Source organism: Somniosus microcephalus, chromosome 19 (genome assembly GCF_052327205.1).
Source record: "Somniosus microcephalus isolate GS21.2 chromosome 19, FLI_Smic_1.0, whole genome shotgun sequence".
Lineage (NCBI taxonomy): Eukaryota > Metazoa > Chordata > Chondrichthyes > Squaliformes > Somniosidae > Somniosus > Somniosus microcephalus.
In genome coordinates this window covers 14,003,072-14,026,862 of record NC_141005.1, presented here as the reverse complement: position 1 = coordinate 14,026,862, position 23,791 = coordinate 14,003,072, and the positions used below count along the sequence as shown (strand labels likewise).

Below are 23,791 nucleotides of genomic sequence, written 5' to 3'. Positions count from 1 at the left end.
GGGCTGTTGGACGGTCACTGCAGCAGAAACAGCAACAACAACTTGCATTTATATAGCGCCTTTAGCGCAGTAAAACATCCCAAGATGCTTCACAGGAGCGATTATGAAACAAAATTTGACACCGAGCCACATAAGGAGATATTAGGACAGGCTTGGTCAAAGAGGTAGGCTTTAAGGAACATCCTAAAGGAGGAAAGAGGGTTAGAGAAATGGAGAGCTTTAGGAAGGGAATCCCAGAGCTTCGAGCAGAGGGAGCGGAAGGCACGGCCACTGTTGTGTATGTAACCTGTTCCACCTTAAGAGAGCTTAAGCCTGTTCCACCTTAAGAGATGTACTACTTTCTCAGGCTGCTGTAGATGTAATACCGGGGGTGAACACACCGGTATATAAGCACTGTGCAGTAATCTTGTATTCAGTATAGTCCCTACCTCCAACCAGTAAAGACCTGTTTTTATTGTTACTCATTAGTCTGTTTCTGTTGTCTTTCCAGATTCTCCAACTCTATATCAAAGAACTCTTTCGTTGCATTCAACTCTTGCTCAAAACGGCGAAGCATTTGTTCTAATTGCTGTTGTAGTTTGAAATGGAGTTGAGTTCGAGCCCGGTGTCCCTCAGAAATGGGCACATCAGTAGACTTGCCAGACTCAGAATCCACAGTTAAACTATGTTGTTGTTGCTCAGTGGAATTCTGTGCTGAAACTTTGTCTTTTGCACCTGAGTTGGGCTTACCATCATCCGTTCCAGAGTCTGGGCCGACTATCTTCGCCGAGTTCTCACTCGTTATTGTTTGTAGGAAATGCCAGTCCATATTCATTTTCCTAATCCACTCCCGTCCTAGTAGTGGAGGACCTCCTTCAGATATCACATATAAGTCCATTATTTGACTGTCTTCGCCCTTGTGGACCACTGCAACCTCTATTTTCCCGATGGGGTACACTCTTTGCCCCGTGTATGTTTCCAATATAATCCCCGTATCCTGTAGGGGAATATGTTGGAATAACTTTCCGTAATCTTTCTTATTTATGACCGTCAATGCCGATCCAGTGTCCAATTCCAGTTTTACTTGGACTCCTTCTATCTGAAGAGTGACCCAAATTGTCTGGAGGTCTGCACCCTTACCAGCGTTGAGTACTCTTAAGCTAGCCAGTTCATTACTGCTAGCGTCTGAATCGGACTCCTGTTCGGTCACCTTGTGTACCTTTGCGTATTTTCCTTGCGGTGACTTCTTGTTGCTGGTCTTCTTCGCTGACCTGCATACTCTAGCTATATGTCCAAGCCTACCACAAGTTCTACATTCTTGGTTTTTAAACCAACACTGGTTCTGATCATGTGTTGTCGTTACACAACGATAACATTTGCCAGAACTCACACCCAATTTGTGTGCACTGAGCTCCGGTGACCGTAGCTGCATTACTGCCGTGCCTCTCGCTGCGGCTTCGTGTGCTGCTGCCATAGTGACCGCCTTCTCAAGCGTCAGCTCATCCCATCCTCGTCGCCAGTGTTAAGTCTGTGAATTATTTAGTTAATTAAAACAGACTAATGAGTAACAATAAAAACAGGTCTTTACTGGTTGGAGGTAGGGACTATACTGAATACAAGATTACTGCACAGTGCTTATATACCGGTGTGTTCACCCCCGGTATTACATCTACAGCAGCCTGAGAAAGTAGTACATCTCTTAAGGTGGAACAGGCTTAAGCTCTCTTAAGGTGGAACAGGTTACATACACAACAGCCACCAATGGTGGAGCGATTAAAATCGGGGATGCGCAAGAGGCCAGTATTGGAGGAGCGCGGAGATCTCAGCGGGTTGTAGAGCTGGAGGAGGTTACAGAGATAGGGAGGGGGGCGAGACCACAACATTGGGTCAGGAGCTAATATGGGCCTCGGGGGGTGGGGGAGGGGGCGGGTCTGGGAGAGGGGAGGAGGGCAAAATCAGACAAGAGTTCCTTCCTGAGCGAGCTCTTGCTGGAATGTGTGTGTCCGTGGACTGCACTGTGTTCAGCTGTGAGGCCTGCTGCTGTCAAATAGACACCCTACGGCAGCGGTGGTTTAGTGGTCATGTTACTGGGACTAGTGATCCGGAGAACACGAGTGGCAGTTTGAGAATGTGAATTCAATTTAAAAATAACTCGGTCAACGGGGCCATGAAGCTGTCGGATTGTAGTTAATAATACAACCGGTTCACTGATGTCCTGGAGGGAAGGAGGCCCACCGTCCCGACCCGGTCTGGGCCTGTATATGTGACTCCAGTCTCACACACTGGCGTGGTTGACTGCTAACTGCCCTCTGAAGTGGCCTCACAAGCCCACTCGTTTGTCTCCAGGGCAACAAGGGACGGGCAATAAAACGCTCGGCCTCGCCAGGGACGCCCACGTCCCGAGAATGAATAAATTACTCACTGGCGAGCCTCGTGCTGATGCGGGACACTGGTGGTGGAGCTGTGAAGGAATCGGGAGGAGGGTTGTAGGAAAAGTAAATCAGAGAAGTTTACGGCACAGAAGGAGGCCATTCGGCCCATCGTGCCTGTGCCGGCCGACAAAGAGCTCTCCAGCCTAATCCCACTTTCCAGCTCTCGGTCCGTAGCCCTGTAGGTTATGGCACTTCAAGTGCGTATCCAAATACTTTTTAAATGTGATGAGGGTTTCTGCCTCTACCACCCTTTCAGGCAGTGAGTTCCAGACCCCCACCACCCTCTGGGTGAAATAAGTTCTCCTCAACTCCCCTCTAATCCTCCGACCAATTACTTTAAATCTATGCCCCCTGGTTATTGACCTCTCTGCTAAGGGAAATAGGTCCTTCCTATCCACTCTATCTAGGCCCCTCATAATTTTATAAACCTCAAATGAATCTCCCCTCAGCCTCCTCTGTTACAAAGAAAACAACCCCAGCCTCTCCAATCTTTCCTCATAGCTAAAATTCTCCAGTCCCGGCAACATCCTCATAAATCTCCCCTGTACCCTCTCTAGTGCAATCACATCTTTCCTGTAATGTGGTGACCAGAACTACACCCAGTACTCCAGCTGTGGCCTAACTAGTGTTTTATACAATTGAAGCATAACCCCCCTGCTCTTATATTCTATTCCTCGGCTAATAAAGGCAAGCATTCCGTATGCCTTCTTAACCACCTTATCTACCTGGCCTGCTACCTTCGGGGATCTGTGGACATGCACTCCAAGGTCCCTTTGTTCCTCTACACTACTCGGTGTCCTACCATTTAATGTGTATTCCCTTTCCTGGTTAGCCCTCCCCAAATGCATTGCCTCACACTTCTCCGGATTGAATTCCATTTGCCACTGTTCTGCCCACCTGACCAATTTATTGATATCTTCCTCCAGTCTACAGCTTCCTTCTTCAGTATCAACAACACAGCCAATTTTAGTATCAGCTGCAAACTTCTTAATCATGTCCCCTACATTGAAGTCCAAATCATTGATATATACCACAAAAACCAAGGGACCTAGTACTGAGCCCTGCGGAACCCCACTGGAAACAGCCTTCCAGTCACAAAAACACCCGCCAACCATTACCCTCTGCTTCCTGCCACGGAGTCATTTTTGGATCCAACTTGCCACTTTCCCTTGGATCCCATGGGCTTTTACTTTTCTGACCAGTCTGCCGTGTGAGAGCTTGTCAAAAGCCTCGCTAAAATCCATGTAGACTGCATCAAACGCGCCACCCTCATCCACCCTCTTTCGTTACCCCCCTGAAAAAATTCAATCAAGTTCGTCAGACACGACCTTCCCTTAATGAATGAGTGAAGTAAAACTGAATTACCTTAACGGTCTCCATTGGACACACGATTAAGACAGCCTCGAAAACACCGGCTCCCAGCCCGCACAAGAGGCCCTGCCGGCTGCTCAACTTTCCCTGCTCATCTCGGATTTGGTTACTGAGGAACTCAAAGGTCCCGAACCTGAGTGGGAGAACAGCCACAGTTCAACAACTGGCATTTATATAGCGCCTTTAACATAGTAAAATGTCCCAAGGCGCTTCACAGGAGCGATTACCAGACAAAATTTGACACCGAGCCACATAAGGAGATTTTAGGACAGGTGACCAAAAGCTTGGTCAGAGAGGTAGGTTTTAAGGAGGAGAGGGAGAGACGGAGAGGTTTAGGGAGGAGATTCCAGAGCTCGGGGCCCAGGCAGCTGAAGGCACGGCCGCCAATAGTGGGGCGATTAAAATCAGGGATGCTCAAGAGGCCGGAATTGGAGGAGCGCCGAGATCTGGGAGGGTTGTGGGGCCGGAGGAGGTTACAGCGATGGCAGGGACCACCGGTTACATCGCTCGGCCGGGCCTCTGAAGAAGCAGCCAAGGTGGCGCGGGAGGGAGGGGGGGGGGAAATTAATTTTCAGGTTACAGCAAAGAAAGAGAAAGAAAGAATCGGAAACAAGTTGTGGCGTCAGTGGAGCGCGCTCTCGCCTCTGCATCAGAAAGTTGTGGGTTTAAGCCCCACTCCAGGGACTTGAGCACCAAATCTAGACTATGCTGCTGAGGGAGTGCTGCACTGTCGGAGGTGCCTGTTAGATCCGTGGTTCAGTGGATAAATAATTACACGGATGCTGTACATAAACAAATAACAGGTCTTTACTGGAGGAGGGTAATTTCTAGACTGGGGTACAGAGGCATGCGCACAGCTTATATACCGGTGTGGTTACTGCCGGTACTACAGTATACAGGAGCTGTAAAAAGTAGTTCTGACTTAAAGCACATACACTACAATTCCTCCCTTTTTAGATTAATACCCCCCCCTTAATATTCAAATAACAATTACATTTTTACATGTACATTCAATAACAAAAGTCCATTTATAGATTCAGTCTTTGGGGCGGCTTCCTGACCCTTTCGGGATAGCACCTTTCCGGAGGTTCTTGTTCTTGGTGCAGAGGCGATTCTGACCCCTTTTCATCGGGTAGTTCATCGGGTTCCACTGCTACTGGGTCTGAAGTAGATGCTACCGGTATGTCGGGTTCATCCCCAGGTACTCGAGACATGGGGTTGACGCCTTCCTGTGACGCTAAGATCTGATCGACGTGGCGTCTCACAATGTTCTCCCCGACATCCACTGTGTACATTAATGGCCCCTGCCTTGTGCATATCGTTCCGGGTTGCCACTTCTCTGTTCGATAGTCACGGGCCAAGACTGGTTGCCCTACATTGAAGCTCCTTGTCGGCTTCTCGTTGATGTGCTGGAATTGTTTGTCCTCAACATTTCTTCGCACATTTGGTCTGAGCAAGTCCAGACGAGATCTCAACCTTCGGTTAAAGAACATCATGGCCAGGGTCTGGTTGGTAACTGCATGTGTCGCGTTTCGGTAGGCTAATAAGAAATTGTCTATCTTATGCTGTAGTGGAATTTCCTCGTCGCACATGGCCTTTATCGCCTTCTTAAAGGTTTGTACGAACCTCTCAGCCAATCCATTGGTGGCTGGATGATACGGGGCGGATGTGTAATGCCTTACCCCATTCCTTTTCATGAATTTTTGGAACTCGTCGGACACAAACTGTGGTCCATTATCAGAGCAGATCTGCTCTGGCAACCCATTTCTGGCAAATATGGTCCGTAGGACTGCAATCGTTTTCTCTGTAGTGGTTGAAGACATCTTTATCACCTCAAGCCACTTTGAGTGAGCATCCACTGCTATTAAGAACATTGAGTCCATGAATGGACCAGCGAAATCAATGTGCACCCGTTGCCATGGAGAGGAGGGCCACTCCCATGGGTGTAGAGGGGCATGTGGTAGTGCATTTTGGACCTTCTGGCATCCTAAGCAGCTCTTAGTTAGGTCTTCGATTTGTTGATCGATTCCCGGCCACCACACATAAGCCCTAGCAAGGCTTTTCATTTTCACTCCCCCCAGATGACCTTCATGTAGCTCCTTTAGCACGCTCTCCCTTAACTTGGGTGGAATCACCACTCTGGATCCACACATCACTGTCCCCTGGCATACTGACAGCTGTTCTCTTCTGGATGAGAACGCTGGCAACAGTGAGTTGCCATGTGTTGGCCATCCCCTCACCGTCAATTCATATACCCGTGACAGCATCGGATCATTGCGGGTCTCCTTCTCTATATCCGCGTTCGTTACTGGCAATCGTTCAATTATCGACGAATAAAATATCTCGATAGGGTCCACTGCTGGTGCTTCCTCCACCGTAGGCAGTGGCAGGCGCGATAGCCCATCAGCGTTCCCATGCTGTTTCGTGCCTTTATATTCTATTTCATATTGATTCGCCCCTAGAAACAGGGACCATCTTTGTAACCGCTGTGCAGTCATTACTGGCACGCCCTTCTTAGGATTAAAGATGGAGACAAGTGGTTAGTGGTCAGTCAGCAAGGTGAACTTCTGCCCATGCAGATAATGGTTGAATTTTTTTACTCCCCATACTAGGCTGAGGGCCTCCCTGTCAATCTGGGCGTAGTTGCGCTCGGCTGAGGTTAGTGACCGAGACGCAAAGGCTACTGGCCTCTCCAACCTGTCTGGGAATTTGTGCGACAGCACCGCTCCAATGCCGTAGGGTGATGCATCACATGCCAAACGAATTGGTAGTGCTGGGTTGAAATGGGCCAACACCTCTTTTGATGTGATCAATTCTTTACACTTCTGGAAAGCTCATCTACGTTCGTCATCCCACTTCCATGGTACCCCTGTTTGCAGTAGGGTGTTCAGCGGGTATAGTACCGTAGACAAATTTGGTAAGAACTTGTGGTAATAGTTTACCAGCCCGAGGAACGACCTCAGTTGTGACACATTTTCCGGTGCTGGAGCCTTGACTACTGCCTCAATCTTGTCAGGGGACTTATGTAACCCCTCTTCATCGATGACGTGGCCGCAATACGAGATCTGCTTCTGGAAAAACTCGCACTTGTGGTGATTAGCTCGTAGCCCATATTCCTTTAATCTGGCGAGCACCTTCTCCAAGTTAGCGAGGTGATCACCGTCATTTTCGCCCGTGACCAAGATGTCGTCCAAATAACACTGGGTCCCTGGAATCCCTTGCAGGACCTGATCCATCGCCCTTTGCCAGATAGCCGGAGCCGAGGCTACTCCAAACACCAGCCGTTGTATTGATAGAGACCTTTATGGGTGTTGATCGTAAGGTAATGTTTCGAAGCTTCTTCTACCTCCATTTGCAGGTACGCCTGGGCCAGATCAATTTTGGTGAAGCGTTTACCACCAGATAGCGAGGCGAAAATATCCTCAATCCGTGGAAGCGGATATTGCACCGTGTGAAGGACTGGGTTCACTGTCACCTTAAAATCCCCACAGATGCGGACCTTCTTTGGTTCCCCAGGCGTATTACTCAACGGCCTCTTCATTACAGGAACGATGGGTGTAGCCCACTCGCTCCAGTCCACTTTGGACAGTACTCCTGAACGTTCCAACCCTTCCAGCTCTGCTTCAACCGCTGGTCTGATCGCATAAGGCACTGGTCTGGCCTTCAGAAACTTTGGGCTTGCAGTATCCTCTATTTTAATTGTTGCTGTTATTCCTTTTAGTGTTCCTAGTCCCTCCTGGAACACTTCTTTTGCGTCAGTTAGCATTTTTGACAGTCGTCCAGGTGTGACGTCGTCATCCTTTTTGGCCTCCACCTTCAGTGCCTGTATGGAATGCCAATCTAAATGTATCTTCCGGATCCATTCACGTCCTAGCAGTGGTGGTCCTCCATTTGGCAATACATATATATCCATTTTAGGTATTTCCTGACCTTTATATGTCACTTTCACCCTTATTTTTCCTTTGGGGTAGACTTTTTGCCCCGTATACGTCTTCAAGACAATCTCTGTAGCTTTCAAGGGTATGTGTGAAAATAGCCGCTTGTAGTCTCTTTGATTTATGACTGTTAGAGGTGACCCTGTGTCCAATTCCATTTCCACTTGGACTCCGTCTATCTTGAGTGTAACCCAGATAGTCTGGTCATCCTCCATTTCGGTTATATTATGTAGTTTCAGACAACCCAGCTCCTTGCTTCCAGAGTCTGTGTCACTTTTCTGTTCGTCTGAACCACTGTCCATCACCTGGTGTACCTTTTTGTACTTCTCCTGTGGAGATTTCTTACTGTTGGTTTACTTCCCAGACCTGCAGACTCTTGCTATGTGTCCTGCTTTCCCACACTGTCTGCACACTTGGTCCTTGAACCAACAATCTTTCTGGTCATGTGTTGTTCTGCCGCAGCGATAGCACTTCCCTGTTCCATAGGTCATTTCGTTGGTGCCGTATTCTTGCGGTCTCCGTTGTATCTCTACAGCGCCCCTTGCGGCTGCTTCGTGTGATACTGCCATATTGAAAGCTTTGTCCAGCGTAAGGTCCTTTTCTGCTAGAAGCCGTTTCTGGGTTCCTTCACTTTGTAGCCCACACACAAACTTGTCCCTTAACGTGTCTGCTAGTCCCGCTCCAAACTGGCAGTATTTCGATAGCTTGCGCAGTTCCGTTAGGTACTCAGCATTGCTTTCGTCTTTGTGTTGGTTCCTTTTATGGAACTTAAATCGTTCTGCTATCAGCAGCGGTGTGGGGTTTAAGTGGTCCTGTAGGATTTCTACTATGCTTTCAAAATTCTTCTTTACCGGCTTCTCTGGGGTTATTAGATTTCGCAGTAACCCATAAGTTTTTGCACCCATGGAATTTAACAGAACCAGTGCTTTATTAGCATCTGGCACTTCATTCGCCCTGCAGTACACCTCAATGCGTTCCACATATGTCGCCCAATCTTCGACTTCATTGTCGAACGTAGAGATACTGCCACTCTTCGGCATCCTTGGTTGTGCGTTAACTATCCCCAATGGCGCCTCCCGCGCTTCCCCTTCTTCTCCGCTGGCACAAAATGGCGTCTCCCGCGCTTTCCTTCCTTCCCGCGCTCGCCGGTCTTCTCCGCTGCGGCTTCGCAAAATGGCATCTCCCGCGCTCTTCCTTCTTCTCCGCGGCTCAATGGCGCCTCCCGCGCTCTCCCTGCTTCTCCGCGGCTCAATGGCGCCTCCCGCGCTCTCCCTGCTTCTCCGCGGCTCAATGGCATCTCCCCTTGCTTCGCCCCGCGGACCCTGATCAGCCCGTGATCCCTGGCTGTGCTCTGCGTGTTCTTCTCTTGATATTTGTCGACGCCGCTCAGTCTAGAACCCGGCTGTTTCTTACCCTCTCTCTCTCCGGTTTGCAGTATTTTTCCTCGACGCCGCTCGGTGATCAACCCCCGGCTGCGCCCTGCTCTCTTCACCCTCTTTCTTACCCCGTCGACGCTGCCCGGCTCTCTCTCTCTGCCGTCGGTCGGCTCCAGCCGCCGCTGCTTGGGAAGGGTCTGCTTTGGACCGGTCGTCGATCTCTTACTGTTCGTTGTGGCTGGGGAACCAAGCCCGGCTCTCCACAGCCTCCCCAGCGAAGTTGGATCTCTGCCTGACTGCTGGGCGGTTGCTCGCGGTCGACGCCCGTGTTCCTGGCCTCGACTATTTTTTTTTTTTATGTTGCAGGTAGATTCGCATCAACACTCGTCGCCACTGTTAGATCCGTGGTTCAGTGGATAAATAATTACACGGATGTTGTGCATAAACAAATAACAGGTCTTTACTGGAGGAGGGTAATTTCTAGACTGGGGTACAGAGGCATGCGCACAGCTTATATACCGGTGTGGTTACTGCCGGTACTACAGTATACAGGAGCTGTAAAAAGTAGTTCTGACTTAAAGCACATACACTACAGTGCCGTCTTTCGGATGAGACATTAAACCGAGGCCCCGTCTGCTCTCTCAGGTGGACGTAAAAGATCCCACGGCCACTATTTCGAAGAAGAGCAGGGGGGAGTTCTCCCTGGTGTCCTGGGCCAATATTTATCCCTCAATCAACATCACTAAAAACAGATGATCTGGTCATTATCACATTGCTGTTTGTGGGAGCTTGCTGTGCGCTAATTGGCTGCCGCGTTTCCCACATTACAACAGTGACTACACTTCAAAAGTACTTCATTGGCTGTAAAGTGCTTGGGGACGCCCTGAGGTTGTGAAAGGTGCTTTGTAAATGCAGCTTTTCTTCCATGTCTTTTTAAAATAGACAATAATATCTGAAATAGATCAATAGACAGCAAACTGACCACAACTGGCATTTATGTGGCTGCTTTAACATTGATAAACGTCCCAAGGCCCTTCACAACCAATAAAAGGTGTAATCAGGTGACATTATGAGCAGAAAGCATTATTGCCAAATTGGGCGCAAGCTGCCCACAATTATGCATCCTCTTCGAATAGAGAGGCAGCCCCTGGGAACAGCTTTCTCCTCCTGGCTGTACAATTTCTGATCCGCCACCAGGGGTCAGCCAAGAGTTACAGTCTGTTCCACAGAAGCTCAGCGTAAACTCGAGGAACAGCACCTCATCTTCCGATTAGGCACTTTGCTGCTTTCCGGACTCAATATCGAGTTCAACAATTTCAGATCATAACCTCGGCCCCCATTACATTTTTACTTATATTTTTTATCCACACCTTTGTTTTGGCCCTTTCCCCCCCCCTTTTTTTCTCTCCCACATGGCAGCTGTCTCCCATTCTGCCAGAACATTTCACACCTAATCTAAAGCCGTCTTTTGTCTCTTCACTAGTCCTATCACCATCTCGTCTCGTTTTGAATACCTCTTAATGTCCCTTCACTTCTCTTTTGTTCTCTCCCAGCCTGGCCTTTTAATCTATTTCATTTCCTGTGCTTTTCCAGTCTTGACAAAAGGGTTTCGACCCGAAACGTCGACTCTAATTTCTCTCCACGGATGTTGCCTGGCCTGCCGAGTTTTTCCAGCATTTTCTGTTGTTACAGTCTGTGTGTGTGTAAATCCCCGTCAATGGCAGCAGGGGGCGCCGGATAGAAGAGCACCGATTGGTAGAGACAAGCAGGGTGCCAGCCAATCACCAGTCACGTGCGGCAGCCAGAGCTGATGAGACTGTAGCTTCTGTGCCAAACGCTCACCCGACCAATTAAAACATGCCGAGAATTTTGTGGCAGATTTGACAATATGATGATGTCATCGATGGTATCCAGTCCCGCCCCAGCGAGGTGACTCATTGTTGCTATGGGAACCCGCATGGGTCCTAGCTATGCCTGCCTTCTCGTGGGATATGTGGAACATTCTTTGTTCCAGTCCTACTCGGGTCCCCTCCCTCACCTCTTTTTCCGGTACATCGATGACTGTATCGGTGCCGTTTCCTGCTCTCGCCCTCAACTAGATAAGTTCATTCACTTTACTTCCAATTTCCACCCTTCCCTCACCTTCACATGGTCCATCTCCGACTCTTCCCTTCCCTTCCTTGACTTCTCCGTCTCCATCTCTGGAAATAGGCTATTGACAAACATTCACGACAAGCCCACTGACTCCCACAGCTACCTGGACTACACTTCCTCCCACCCCGCTTCCTGTAAGGACTCTATTCCATTCTCCCAGTTTCTCCGTCTCCGCCACATCTGCTCTGACGATGCCACCTTCCACACCAGTGCTTCCGACATGTCTTCCTTTTTCCTGAATCGAGGATTCCCCTCTACTGTGGTTGACACGGCCCTTGACCGTGTCCATTCTATTTCCTGCACTTCTGCCCTCACCATTTCCCTCCCTCCCAGAACCACGATAGGGTTCCCCTTGGCCTCACCTTTCACCCCACCAGCCTCCACATTCAACGGATCATCCTCCGCCATTTCCGCCACCTCCAACGTGATCCCACCACCAAACGCATCTTCCCCTCCTTCCTCCTTTCAGCATTCCGTAGGGACCGCTCCCTCCGCGACACCCTGGTTCACTCCTCTATCACCCCAACACCCCTTCCTCTTCGCCCGGCACCTTCCTGTGCAAGCGCAGGAGATGCAACACCTGCCCTTTCACCTCCTCCCTTCCCACTGTCCAGGGCCCCAAACACCCCTTCCAGGAGAAACAGCGATTTACTTGTACTTCTTGCAATTTAATGTACTGTATTCGCTGCTCACGATGCGGTCTCCTCTACATTGGGGAGACCAAACGCAGATTGGGCGACCGCTTTGCGGAACACCTCCGTTCAGTCCGTACGGGTGACCCTGAGCTTCCGGTCGCCTGTCACTTTAATTCACCGCTTCACTCCCACTCTGATCTCTCTGTCCTCGGCCTATTACATTGTTCCAATGAAGCTCAACGTAAGCTCGAGGAACAGCACCTCATCTTTCGATTGGGCACTTTGCAGCCTGCCGGACTCAACATAGAGTTCAACAATTTCAGATAATTATCCCTGCCCCCATTTTTCATGCAGTATGATTTTTGCCATTCCCATTTGCAACATTTTATCTTTCCTGCCTCTTTCAAAAGTACAGGATGTTCTTTCAATTCCTTCCTCCCCTCCTAAACCCCCCCCCCCCCCCTGTCTCTGCACCTGCTTAATATCTGTTACATCTCCAGCTTTTTCCAGTTCTGATGAAGGGTCCCAGACCTGAAACGTTAACTCTGTTTCTCTCTCCACGGATGCTGCCTGGCCTGCTGAGTATTTCCAGCATTTTCTGTTGTTATTTGAGGTGACTCGTTAACTGCCTTCTGAAGTGACCCAGCAAACCACTCAGTCATATTGTAATAGCAAAATACTGCGGATGCTGGAAATCTGAAATAACAGAAAATGCTGGAAATACTCAGCAGGCCAGGCAGCATCCGTGGAGAGAGAAACAGAGTTAACGTTTCAGGTCTGGGACCCTTCATCAGAACTGGAAAAAGCTGGAGATGTAACAGATATTAAGCAGGTGCAGAGACAGGGAGGGGGGGTTTAGGAGGGGAGGAAGAAATAGAAAGAACATCCTGTACTTGTGTAAGAGGCAGGAAAGATAAAATGTTGCAAATGGGAATGGCAAAAATCATACTGCATGAAAAATGGGGGCAGGGATAATTATCTGAAATTGTTGAACTCTATGTTGAGTCCGGCAGGCTGCAAAGTGCCCAATCGAAAGATGAGGTGCTGTTCCTCGAGCTTACGTTGAGCTTCATTGGAACAATGTAATAGGCCGAGGACAGAGAGATCAGAGTGGGAGTGAAGCGGTGAATTAAAGTGACAGGCGACCGGAAGCTCAGGGTCACCCGTACGGACTGAACGGAGGAGTTCCGCAAAGCGGTCGCCCAATCTGCGTTTGGTCTCCCCAATGTAGAGGAGACCGCATCGTGAGCAGCGAATACAGTATATTAAATTGCAAGAAGTACAAGTAAATCGCTGTTTCACCTGGAAGGAGTGATCGGGGCCCTGGACAGTGGGAAGGGAGGAGGTGAAAGGGCATGTGTTGCATCTCCTGCGCTTGCACGGGAAGGTGCCAGGTGAAGGAGCAGGGCTGTTGGGGGTGATTGAGGAGTGGACCAGGGTGTCGCGGAGGGAGCGGTCCCTTCGGAATGCTGAAAGGGGAGGTGAGGGGAAGATGTGTTTGGTGGTGGGATCACGTTGGAGATGGCGGAGGATGATCCGTTGAATGTGGAGGCTGGTGGGATGAAAGTTGAGGACAAGGGGAACCCTATCGTGGTTCTGGGAGGGAGGGGCAGGGGTGAGGGCAGAAGTGCGGGAAATAGAACGGACACGGTCAAGGGAGATGTCAACCACGGTAGAGGGGAATCCTCGGTTGAGAAAAAAGGAAGACATGTCGGAAGCACTGGTATGGAAGGTGGCATCGTCAGAACAGACGCGGCGGAGACGGAGAAACTGGGAGACTGGAATAGAGTCCTTACAGGAAGCGGGGTGGGAGGAAGTGTAGTCCAGGTAGCTGTGGGAGTCGGTGGGCTTGTAGTGGATGATTGTTGAAAGCCGATCGCCAGAAATGGAGACGGAGATTTCGTCCTTCGACTCATCCGACGCTTCAACAAAAAACTTTTTTTCTTCCTTTCTGATGTCAAGGATCGCAAGCTTCATCAACTCGTGGACACCAACGCCCCCTCCCAGAACCTTCTTCCCTGTTACATTTTTCTGATCCCATCCCTTCTTCCAATCTCACCCCCTGCCGTGTTTTCACTATCCCCTCTGACCTTCCCCTCTCTGACCCCGAACGATCAGTCCTCAGCAAAGGCCTGAGCTTCATCCCCTTACGCCCCCATCTTAATGAATTTTGAGCTCGGCACGATGCTGAACTCTTCTTCCGTCGCCTTCGTCTCCGTGCCCACTTCTCTGGCCAGGAGTCTTCCCCCCGCACTGCTGATCCTTTCTCCCGCTTTCTAAATTCTCGTTCTACTTGGACCCCTCCCCCTGGCCTCTTACCCTCTCTAGATCTTTTCATTGCCAACTGCCGGCGTGACATCGGCCGTCTCCATTTCTCTGCTCCCCTCACTCACTCCAAACTAACTCCCTCTGAACTTGCAGCACTCCGTTCTCTCCGATCCAACCCTAACATTATCATTAAACCTGCTGATAAGGGTGGTGCCGTTGTTGTTTGGCGAACCGACCTCTACCGTGTGGAAGTTGAACGCCAACTCTCCAACACCTCCTCCTACCTCCGCCTGGACCATGACCCCACTAGCAAACATCAAGCCATTGTTTCCAAGTGTGTCACTGACCTCATCTCCTCTGGAGATCTTCCCTCCATGGCCGCCAACCTCATAGGCCCTCAACCCCGCACAGCCCGCTTCTACCTCCTTCCCAAGATCCACAAACAGGACTGCCCTGGTAGACCCATCGTTTCAGCCTGTTCTTGCCCCACGGAACTTATCTCTTCCTATCTCGACTCTATTTTTTCTCCCCTTGTCCAGTCTCTTCCCACCTACATTTGCAACTCTTCCGACGCTCTCCATCACTAACAGTTTCCAGTTTCCTGGCCCCAACCGTCTCCTTTTCACCATGGACGTCCAATCCCTCTACACCTCCATCCCCCACCAGGACGGCCTTCGGGCGCTCCGTTTCTTCCTTGAACAGAGGCCCAACCAATCCCCATCCACCACCACCCTCCTCCTCCTGGCTGAACTTGTTCTCACATTCAACAACTTCTCCTTTGACTCCACTCACTTCCTCCAAATTAAAGGTGTTGCTATGGGAACCCGCATGGGCCCTAGCTATGCCTGCCTGTTCATGGGATATGTGGAACATTCTTTGTTCCAGTCCCACTCAGGTCCCCTCCCTCACCTCTTTTTCCGGTACATCGATGACTGTATTGGTGCCGTTTCCTGCTCTCGCCCTGAATTAAGTTCATTCACTTTACTTCCAATTTCCACCCTTCCCTCACCTTCACATAGTCCATCTCCGACTCTTCCCTTCCCTTCCTTGACTTCTCCGTCTCCATTTCTGGCGATCGGCTTTCAACAAACATCCACTACAAGCCCACCGACTCCCACAGCTACCTGGACTACACTTCCTCCCACCCCGCTTCCTGTAAGGACTCTATTCCATTCTCCCAGTTTCTCCGTCTCCGCCGCGTCTGTTCTGACGATGCCACCTTCCATACTAGTGCTTCTGACATGTCTTCCTTTTTCCTCAACCGAGGATTCCCCTCTACCGTGGTTGACACGGCCCTTGACCGTGTCCGTTCTATTTCCCGCACTTCTGCCCTCACCCCTGCCCCTCCCTCCCAGAACCACGATAGGGTTCCCCTTGTCCTCACCTTTCACCCCACCAGCCTCCACATTCAACGGATCATCCTCCGCCATTTCCGCCACCTCTAGTGTGATCCCACCACCAAACACATCTTCCCCTCACCTCCCCTTTCAGCATTCCGAAGGGACCGCTCCCTCCGCGACACCCTGGTCCACTCCTCAATCACCCCCAACAGCCCTGCTCCTTCACCTGGCACCTTCCCGTGCAAGCGTAGGAGATGCAACACATGCCCTTTTACCTCCTCCCTTCCCACTGTCCAGGGCCCCAAACACCCCTTCCAGGTGAAACAGCGATTTACTTGTACTTCTTGCAATCTAGTATACTGTATTCGCTGCTCACGATGCGGTCTCCTCTACATTGGGGAGACCAAACGCAGATTGGGCGACCGTTTTGCGGAACACCTCCGTTCAGTCCGTACGGGTGACCCTGAGCTTCCGGTCGCCTGTCACTTTAATTCACCGCTTCACTCCCACTCTGATCTCTCTGTCCTCGGCCTATTGCATTGTTCCAATGAAGCTCAACGTAAGCTCGAGGAACAGCACCTCATCTTTCGATTGGGCACTTTGCAGCCTGCCGGACTCAACATTGAGTTCAACAATTTCAGATAATTATCCCTGCCCCCATTTTTCATGCTGTATGATTTTTGCCATTCCCATTTGCAACATTTTATCTTTCCTGCCTCTTACAAAAGTACAGGGTGTTCTTTCTATTTCTTCCTCCCCTCCTCCCCCTGCCCCCCCACCCCCCCCCGTCTCTGCACCTGCTTAATATCTGTTACATCTCCAGCTTTTTCCAGTTCTGATGAAGGGTCCCAGACCTGAAACATTAACTCTGTTTCTCTCTCCACGGATGCTGCCTGGCCTGCTGAGTATTTCCAGCATTTTCTGTTGTCACTCAGTCATATTACACTGCTACCAGCAGCCTCTGTCCCTGTCTGGCCTTCACACTCTCTCCCTGTACCTGTCTCTCTCTCTCTCTCTCTCTCTCTCTCTCTCTCTGTCCCCGTCTCTCTCTCTCTGTCCCCATCAGTTGCTCTCTCTGTACCTGTCTCCGTGTCCCCGTCTGTCTTTCTCTCTCTCTCTCTCTCCCCCGTCTCTCTGTCCCCGTCTCTCTCTCTCTCTCTGTCCCCATCAGTTGCTCTCTCTGTACCTGTCTCCCTGTGTCCCCGTCTGTCTCTCTCTCTCTCTCTCTCTGGCTCACCACCACCTTCTCAGGGCAGCTGGGGATGGACAATAAATGCTGAGCTTTGCCAGCGACGCCCACAGCCCGAGAATGAATAAAAAGAAAACTTGGTTCAGTCGTTATTCTGGTAAACTTTCTTGCGACCTCTCCCCTCCGCCCACCCGCCTCTGCAGCAGACTGACAGACCCGGTTGTTTGTGGGACTGGGAGATTACAGCTGGGATAAGGAAGGGAGGTGGATTTCACGGTGTAAACACCGAGGAGGTACTGCAGGGGAGTCTGCCAGAATCCGGATCGAAGTGGCACCGATATGAAAGTAACTTTTCACTTTCTTTGTGCGCTTGGCTCCGCTCCCTCACAGTTCCTGCGAAAAATCGCAATCCCCGTGCCGAGGCCCTAAGCTCTGGAATCCCCTCCCCTACCTCTCTACCTCGCTCTCCTCCTTTAACTCGCACCAAGTCCCATTCGCCCATCACCCCTGTGCTCGCTGACCTACATTGGCTCCCGGTTAAGCAACGCCTCGATTTCAAAATTCTCATCCTTGTTTTCAAATTCCCTCCAGGGCCTCGCCCCCCTCCCTATCTCTGTAATCTCCTTCAGCTCCACAATCCCCCAAGATATCAGCGCTCCTCTAATTCTGCCCTCTTGTGCATCCCTGATTATAATCGCTCCACCATTGGCAGCCGTGCCTTCTGTTGCCTGGGCCCTAAGCTCTGGAGTTCCCTCCCTGAACCTCTCCGCCTCACTACCTCTCTCCCCCCTCCTTTAAGATGCTCCTTAAAACCGACCTCTTTGACCAAGCTTTTGGTCACCATCCCTAATATCTCCTTATGTGGCTCGGTGTCAAACTTTGTTTGATAACACTCCTGTGAAGCACCTTGGGATGTTTTACTATGTTAAAGGCGCTATATAAATGCAAGTTGTTGATCCTTTGTGTCAAACAGGCAGCTGACTTCAAAAATTTGGATTTGAAACAAATGGAAAAAAAAAAGACATTTAGCATTTTTTTTTGGAAAAGCGCTACTGTGTGTTCAAGGTTTAATGCGTAATTAGGAGACAGTTAAGCAGACTAAACAGGCTGCACGCAGTCCCAGTTCCTATTGCTAATCGTCACTCCACACTCACTGTGTGTGAAACAGTGCTGAGATTTCCAACACTGTGATAAGGTGCGATAGAAATAACAAATCGCTCTGGCTTCTGCCAAGAACCGTCTCGCTGACTTCACAGCGTCTTGACTCACGGCCGGTGGGGGGGGGGGGGGGGGGGGGTCTGAATGCAGATTTGTACACGAGGTGTTCGCCGAGGCTCAGCACGTTCTGTCAGTCTCCAGCAGACCGCTGGGGTCACAGTTGTCAACAGCAAGCAGCGGAAGGGAAGCCAGAGCAAGCAAGCACACACACCGGGCGCTGGCCACCCGCAGTGCCCACGGTTCACAGCTTCACCTCAAGCCACGTCTCAAACCCTCTGCCTCAGCTTGTCAAGCGGAACTGTCTGCCTGTGCTTTATACATAGGGATTTACAGCACGGAAATAGGCCATTCGACCCATCCAGTCCGTGCCGGTGTTTATGCTCCACACGAGCCTCCTCCCACCCCTCTTCATCTCACCCTATTAGCATAACCTTCTATTCCTTTCTCCCTCATGTGTTTATCCAGCTTCCCCTTAAATGTATCTATACTATTCGCCTCAACCACTCCCTGTGGTAGCGAGTTCCACATTCTCACCACTCTCTGGGTAAAGATGTTTCTCCTGAATTCCTGATTGGATTAATTAGTGACTGTCTTATATTCATGGCCCCTAGTTTTGGTCTCCCTCACAAGTAGAAACAGAGGGTGTTTTGTAACATTCAGTAAACTGGACAATTCCTCCAAGTCACACACCATCCCGACTTGGAAATATATCAACGTTCCTTCATCGTCGATGGATCAAAGTCCTGGCACTCCCTCCACACGGACTGCAGCGGTTCAAGAAGGAGGCTCACCACCACCTTCTCGAGGGGCCCCTGCTGCTCGTGCATTGGGATCGGACTTGGCTCTGATATCAACTCCCTCCCCTCCCCCACGGTCCGAAAACTGCCAAAAATTCACACCACACTGTCAATCTGACCCAGTTAGTAGAAAGAAAGAAAGAAAGAACGACTTGCATTTCTGTAGCGCTTTTCACAACCTCAGGATGTCCCAAAGCGCTTTACAGCCAATGAAGTACTTTTGAAGTGTAATCACTGTTGTAATGTGGGAAATGCGGCAGCCAATTTGTGCACAGCAAGCTCCCACAAACAGCAATGTGATAATGACCAGATAATCTGTTTTAGTGATGTTGATTGAGGGATAAATATTTGCCAGGACACCGGGGATAAATCCCCTGCTCCTCTTCGAAATAGTGGCCGTGGGATCTCTTACATCCATATAAAACGGGGCCTCGGTTTAACGTCTCACCCGAAAGACGGCACCTCCGACATTGCAGCGCTTCCTCAGCACGGCCCTGGGGTGTCAGCCTAGATTTCTGTGCTCAAGTCTCCTGGAGTGGGACTTGAACCCACAACCTTCGCACGCTCACAGATTTGTGTCAGAAAGCTGTGAGGCCGAGCCCCACTCCAGGTGTCTAATGCAGGCTGGCGCCTCAGTGAAGTAATGAGAGAGCGCAGTGTGTCAATACCAACACCACTAAAAATAGAACTGGTCGTCATTCAGCTCAGCGCTGTTTCTGGGTCCCTGCCGGGTGCAAATCGGCTGCTGTTTGTCTGAAATGCTTTAAGACGTTTCCCCGAGAGACATGACTAAGGCAACAGATAAAATGCAAGCCTTTTCTGTACTGGCACAGGGACAAAGGGCTTGTGGACAGGTTACTGGAAGGCAGCACAGACAGGCTCCATCCTGTGCTCACCCAACTCGCACACACTGAGAGCAAGAGGGGTCACCGGTCAATGATTAACTCCGGGCACATTTCCTCTGTCGAGCTCAAGGTGCTGAAGCCAATTATAGTCTCCTCCTCCGAGCACAGTGCTGGGTTTGAACTGAGGTCACTGATCATAGTAATAGTACGATGACACAGCAATGAAACATAGCAACATAGAAGATAGGAGCAGGAGTAGGCCATTCGGCCCCTCGAGCCTGCTCCGCCATTTAATGAGATCATGGCTGATCATCCAAGTTCAGTACCCTGTCCCTGCTTTCTCCCCATATCCCTTGATCCCTTTAGCCTTAAGAAATATATCTAACTCCTTCTTGAATATATTTAATGAATTGGCCTCAACTGCCTTCTGTGGTAGAGAATTCCACAGGTTCACCACTCTCTGGGTGAAGAAATTCCTCCTCATCTCTGTCCTAAATGGCCTACCCCTTATCCTTAGACTGTGACCCCTGGTTCTGGACTCCCCGGCCATCGGGAACATCCTTTCTGCATCTAGTCTGTCCAGTCCTGTTAGAATTTTATAAGTTTCAATGCGATCCCCTCTCATTCTTCTAAACTCTAGCGAATACAAGCCCAATCGACCCAATCTCTCTTCATACGTCATTCCTGCCATCCCAGGTATCAGTCTGGTGAATCTTCGTTGCACTCCCTCCATGGCAAGAACATCCTTCCTCCGATAAGGCGACCAAAACTGCACACCGAACTCAAGGTGTGGTCTCACCAAGGCCCTGTACAACTGCAGCAAGACATCCTTGCTCCTGTACTTGAATCCTCTCGCTATGAAGGCCAACATACCATTTGCCTTCTTAACCGCCTGCTGCACCTGCATGCTTACCTTCAGCGACTGGTGCACAAGGACACCCAGGTCTCGTTGCACTTCCCCTTTTCCCAATCTATTGCCGTTCAGATAATAATCTGCCTTCCTGTTTTTGCCACCAAAGTGGATAACCTCGCATTTATCCACATTATACTGCATTTGCCCAATCACTCAACCTGTCCAAATCATACTGGAGTTTCTCAAATCAAATCAAATCAAATCAACTTTATTGTCATTGTTAGTGTACAAGTGCAGTACAACGAAATGTAGGCTTGCGGCTCCCGAGAGTGTACATTTAAATTAAGACATTTAAACATTCAACATACATTTGGCTTGTAATACATTAACATAAACATAACCATAATAAAGTGCATTGGCAGATGTGCAGGCTTTAGAGTTTATTTGTGGAGTTCAGTAGGATGACAGCCCTGGGAAAGAAGCTGTTCCTAAATCTGGTCGTACGGGTGCAAATGCATCTGTAGCGTCTCCCAGATGGCAGGAGGGCGAACAGACTGTGGCTGGGGTGGGTAGGGTCTTTGATGATGGACCGTGACCTCCGTAAACAGCGTTTCTGGTATATGTGCTCTATGGTCGGTAGCCGGGTGCCGATAATGCGTTGGGCAGTTTTGACTACCCGCTGCAGGGCTTTCCGGTCATAGTAGCTACAGCTGCCATACCACACTGTGATACAGTTTGTCAGGATGCTCTCTATTGTGCAGCGGTAAAAGTTAGAGAGGATCAGGGGTGACAGGTTACATCCCTTCAGCCTCCTTAGGAAATATAGGCGCTGCTGGGCCTTCTTCACCAGAGAGGAGGTATTGAGGGACCAGGAGAGGTCTTCCATGATGTGGACTCTGAGGAACTTAAAGCTGTCCACCCTTTCCACCACAGCCCCATTGATGTGGATGGGGGTGTGACTTCCGCCTTTAAACTTCCTGAAGTCCACAATGATTTCTTTGGTTTTCTTGATGTTAAGGGCCAGGTTGTTATCGGCGCACCACTTCACGAGATGCTGGACCTCCTCCCTGTAGGCTGACTCATCGTTGTTGGTGATCTGGCCTACCACCGTGGTGTCATCCGCAAACTTGATGATGGTGTTGGAACCATGAACAGCCACACAGTCGTGGATGAAGAGAGAGTAGAGGAGGGGGCTCAGCACACATCCTTGTGGGGCCCCCGTGTTCAGGGTCGGGGGGGGGTGGGGGGGAGGTGTGGTTACCTAATTTGACAGACTGGGGTCTGTTTGTTAGGAAGTCCAGGGTTCAGTTGCAGAGGGAAGTGTTCAGGCCAAGAGTTTGGAGTTTGGTGGCCAGCTTGTTGGGGACGAGTGTTGAATGCTGAGCTGTAGTCTATGAACAGCATTCTCCTCACAGCACACATGCCCACCCAGCTTTGTGTCATCTGCAAACTTGGAGATATTACATCTAGTTCCCTCGTCTAGATCATTAATATATCATTGACCTGAAACGTTAACTCTGTTTCTCTCTCTTCACAGATGCTGCCTGACCTTCTGAGTATTTCCAGCATTTTCTGTTTTTATTCCAATATTGTTGTATCCTGCGCCTACCAGGATGGTAGAGGGCGAACTAGATGGGCCGTGGTATTTTTCGGCCAGCAATTCCTACAGCCCTATGTAACAGGCCAGTATAAAAGCAGCTACTGAATAGTCTTTCATTCCTCTTTCATTCAGGAATTCTTTGGAAGCAATGTACAAACCCACTGATGTGCATTCCATTGCAGGCTCCAGGCGCCCTTTAGTTAAATCACGAAACAGTCCTCTCATTATCCACGTCCTTGGAGCCAATTTATCCAGGCCGGATAAACCAGCTTTAAAGTGAATACATTCCTCTCCCTAGGATCGGCTGAGAGGTAATGATGAGGTTGCAAGAGTGACCCCGGGCTAAATTATATGTAAGGTCTTGCATTTCTATAGCGCCTTTCACAACCACAGGATGTCCCAAAGCGCTTCACAGCCAATGAAGTACTTTTGAAGTGTAGTCACTGTTGTAATGTAGGAAACGCGGCAGCCAAATTCGGCACAGCAAGCTCCCACAAACAGCAATGTGATATTGACCAAGTAATCTGTTTTTAGTGATGCTGATTGAGGGATAAATATTGGCTCCAGGACACCGGGGAGAACTCCCCTGCTCTTCTTCGAAATAGTGCTGTGGGATCTTTTATGTCCACCTGAGAGAGCAAACAGGGCTTCAGTTTAACGTCTCATCCAAAAAACGGCACCTCCGACAGTGCTGCACTCCATCAGCAGTGCACCGGGTGTGTCAGCCTAACTTTCATGCTCATGTCTCTGGGCTTAAACCCATGACCTTCTGACTCGGAGGCAAGAGTCATGGCTGAAATCTTAAGACCACAGTTGCTGTAATTTGAGACATGGTTCTACACTGTAGGAGGGAGGTTGAGACAATAGAGAGCGGGCAGCACAGATTCACTGGGAGGCTGGCTGATATAAGAAAATATAGATTAACCACTTGCTCACTGAAATTCAACAGAGATCACGAATTCAACAACAACTTGTATTTATATAGCGCCTTTAATGTAGTAAAACGTCCCAAGGCGCCGCACAAGAGCGATATAAAGCAAAATTTGACACCGAGCCACATAAAGAGATATTAGCACAGGTGACCAAAAGCTTGGTCAAAGAGGTAGGTTTTAAGGAGCGTCTTAAAGGAGGAGAGAGAGGTAGCGAGGCGGAGAGGTTTAGGCAGGGAGTTCCAGAGCTTAGGGCCCAGACGACAGAAGGCACGGCCACCAAAGGTGGAGCGATGTAAATCGTGGATGAGCAAGAGGCCAGAATTGGAGGAGCGCAGAGATCTCGGGGGATTGTAGGGCTGGAGGAGGTTACAGAGATAGGGAGGGGGCGCGACCATGGAAGGGTTTGAAAACAAGGATGAGAATTTTTTAATTGAGACGTTGTCGGACTGGGAGCCAATGTAGGTCAGCGAGCACAGGGGTGATGTGTGAACGGGACTTGGTGCGAATTAGGAGACGGGGCAGCGAGCACAGGGGTGATGTGTGAACGGGACTCGGTGCGAATTAGGACACGGGGCAGCGAGCACAGGGGCGATGTGTGAACGGGACTTGGTGCGAATTAGGACACGGGGCAGCGAGCACAGGGGTGATGTGTGAACGGGACTCGGTGCGAGTTAGGACACGGGGCAGCGAGCACAGGGGTGATGTGTGAACGGGACTCGGTGCGAGTTAGGACACGGGGCAGCGAGCACAGGGGTGATGTGTGAACGGGACTTGGTGCGAATTAGGACACGGGGCAGCGAGCACAGGGGTGATGTGTGAACGGGACTTGGTGCGAATTAGGACACGGGGGCAGCTGAGGTTTGGATG

The 23,791-nt window shown here is 50.0% G+C and overlaps 1 protein-coding gene across 1 annotated transcript in view; it reads right to left on the bottom strand.

Annotated features, from left to right (window-relative positions):
• The window catches only part of LOC147103561 (tricarboxylate transport protein B, mitochondrial-like), a 53,042-nt gene that overhangs the window by 16,424 nt on the left and 12,827 nt on the right, over positions 1-23,791 (bottom strand). Inside the window, exon 4 of the mRNA XM_085962169.1 lies at positions 3,777-3,915. Within this exon, the coding sequence (XP_085818295.1) occupies positions 3,777-3,915 (139 nt within the window). The remainder of the gene's footprint in view (positions 1-3,776; positions 3,916-23,791) is intronic.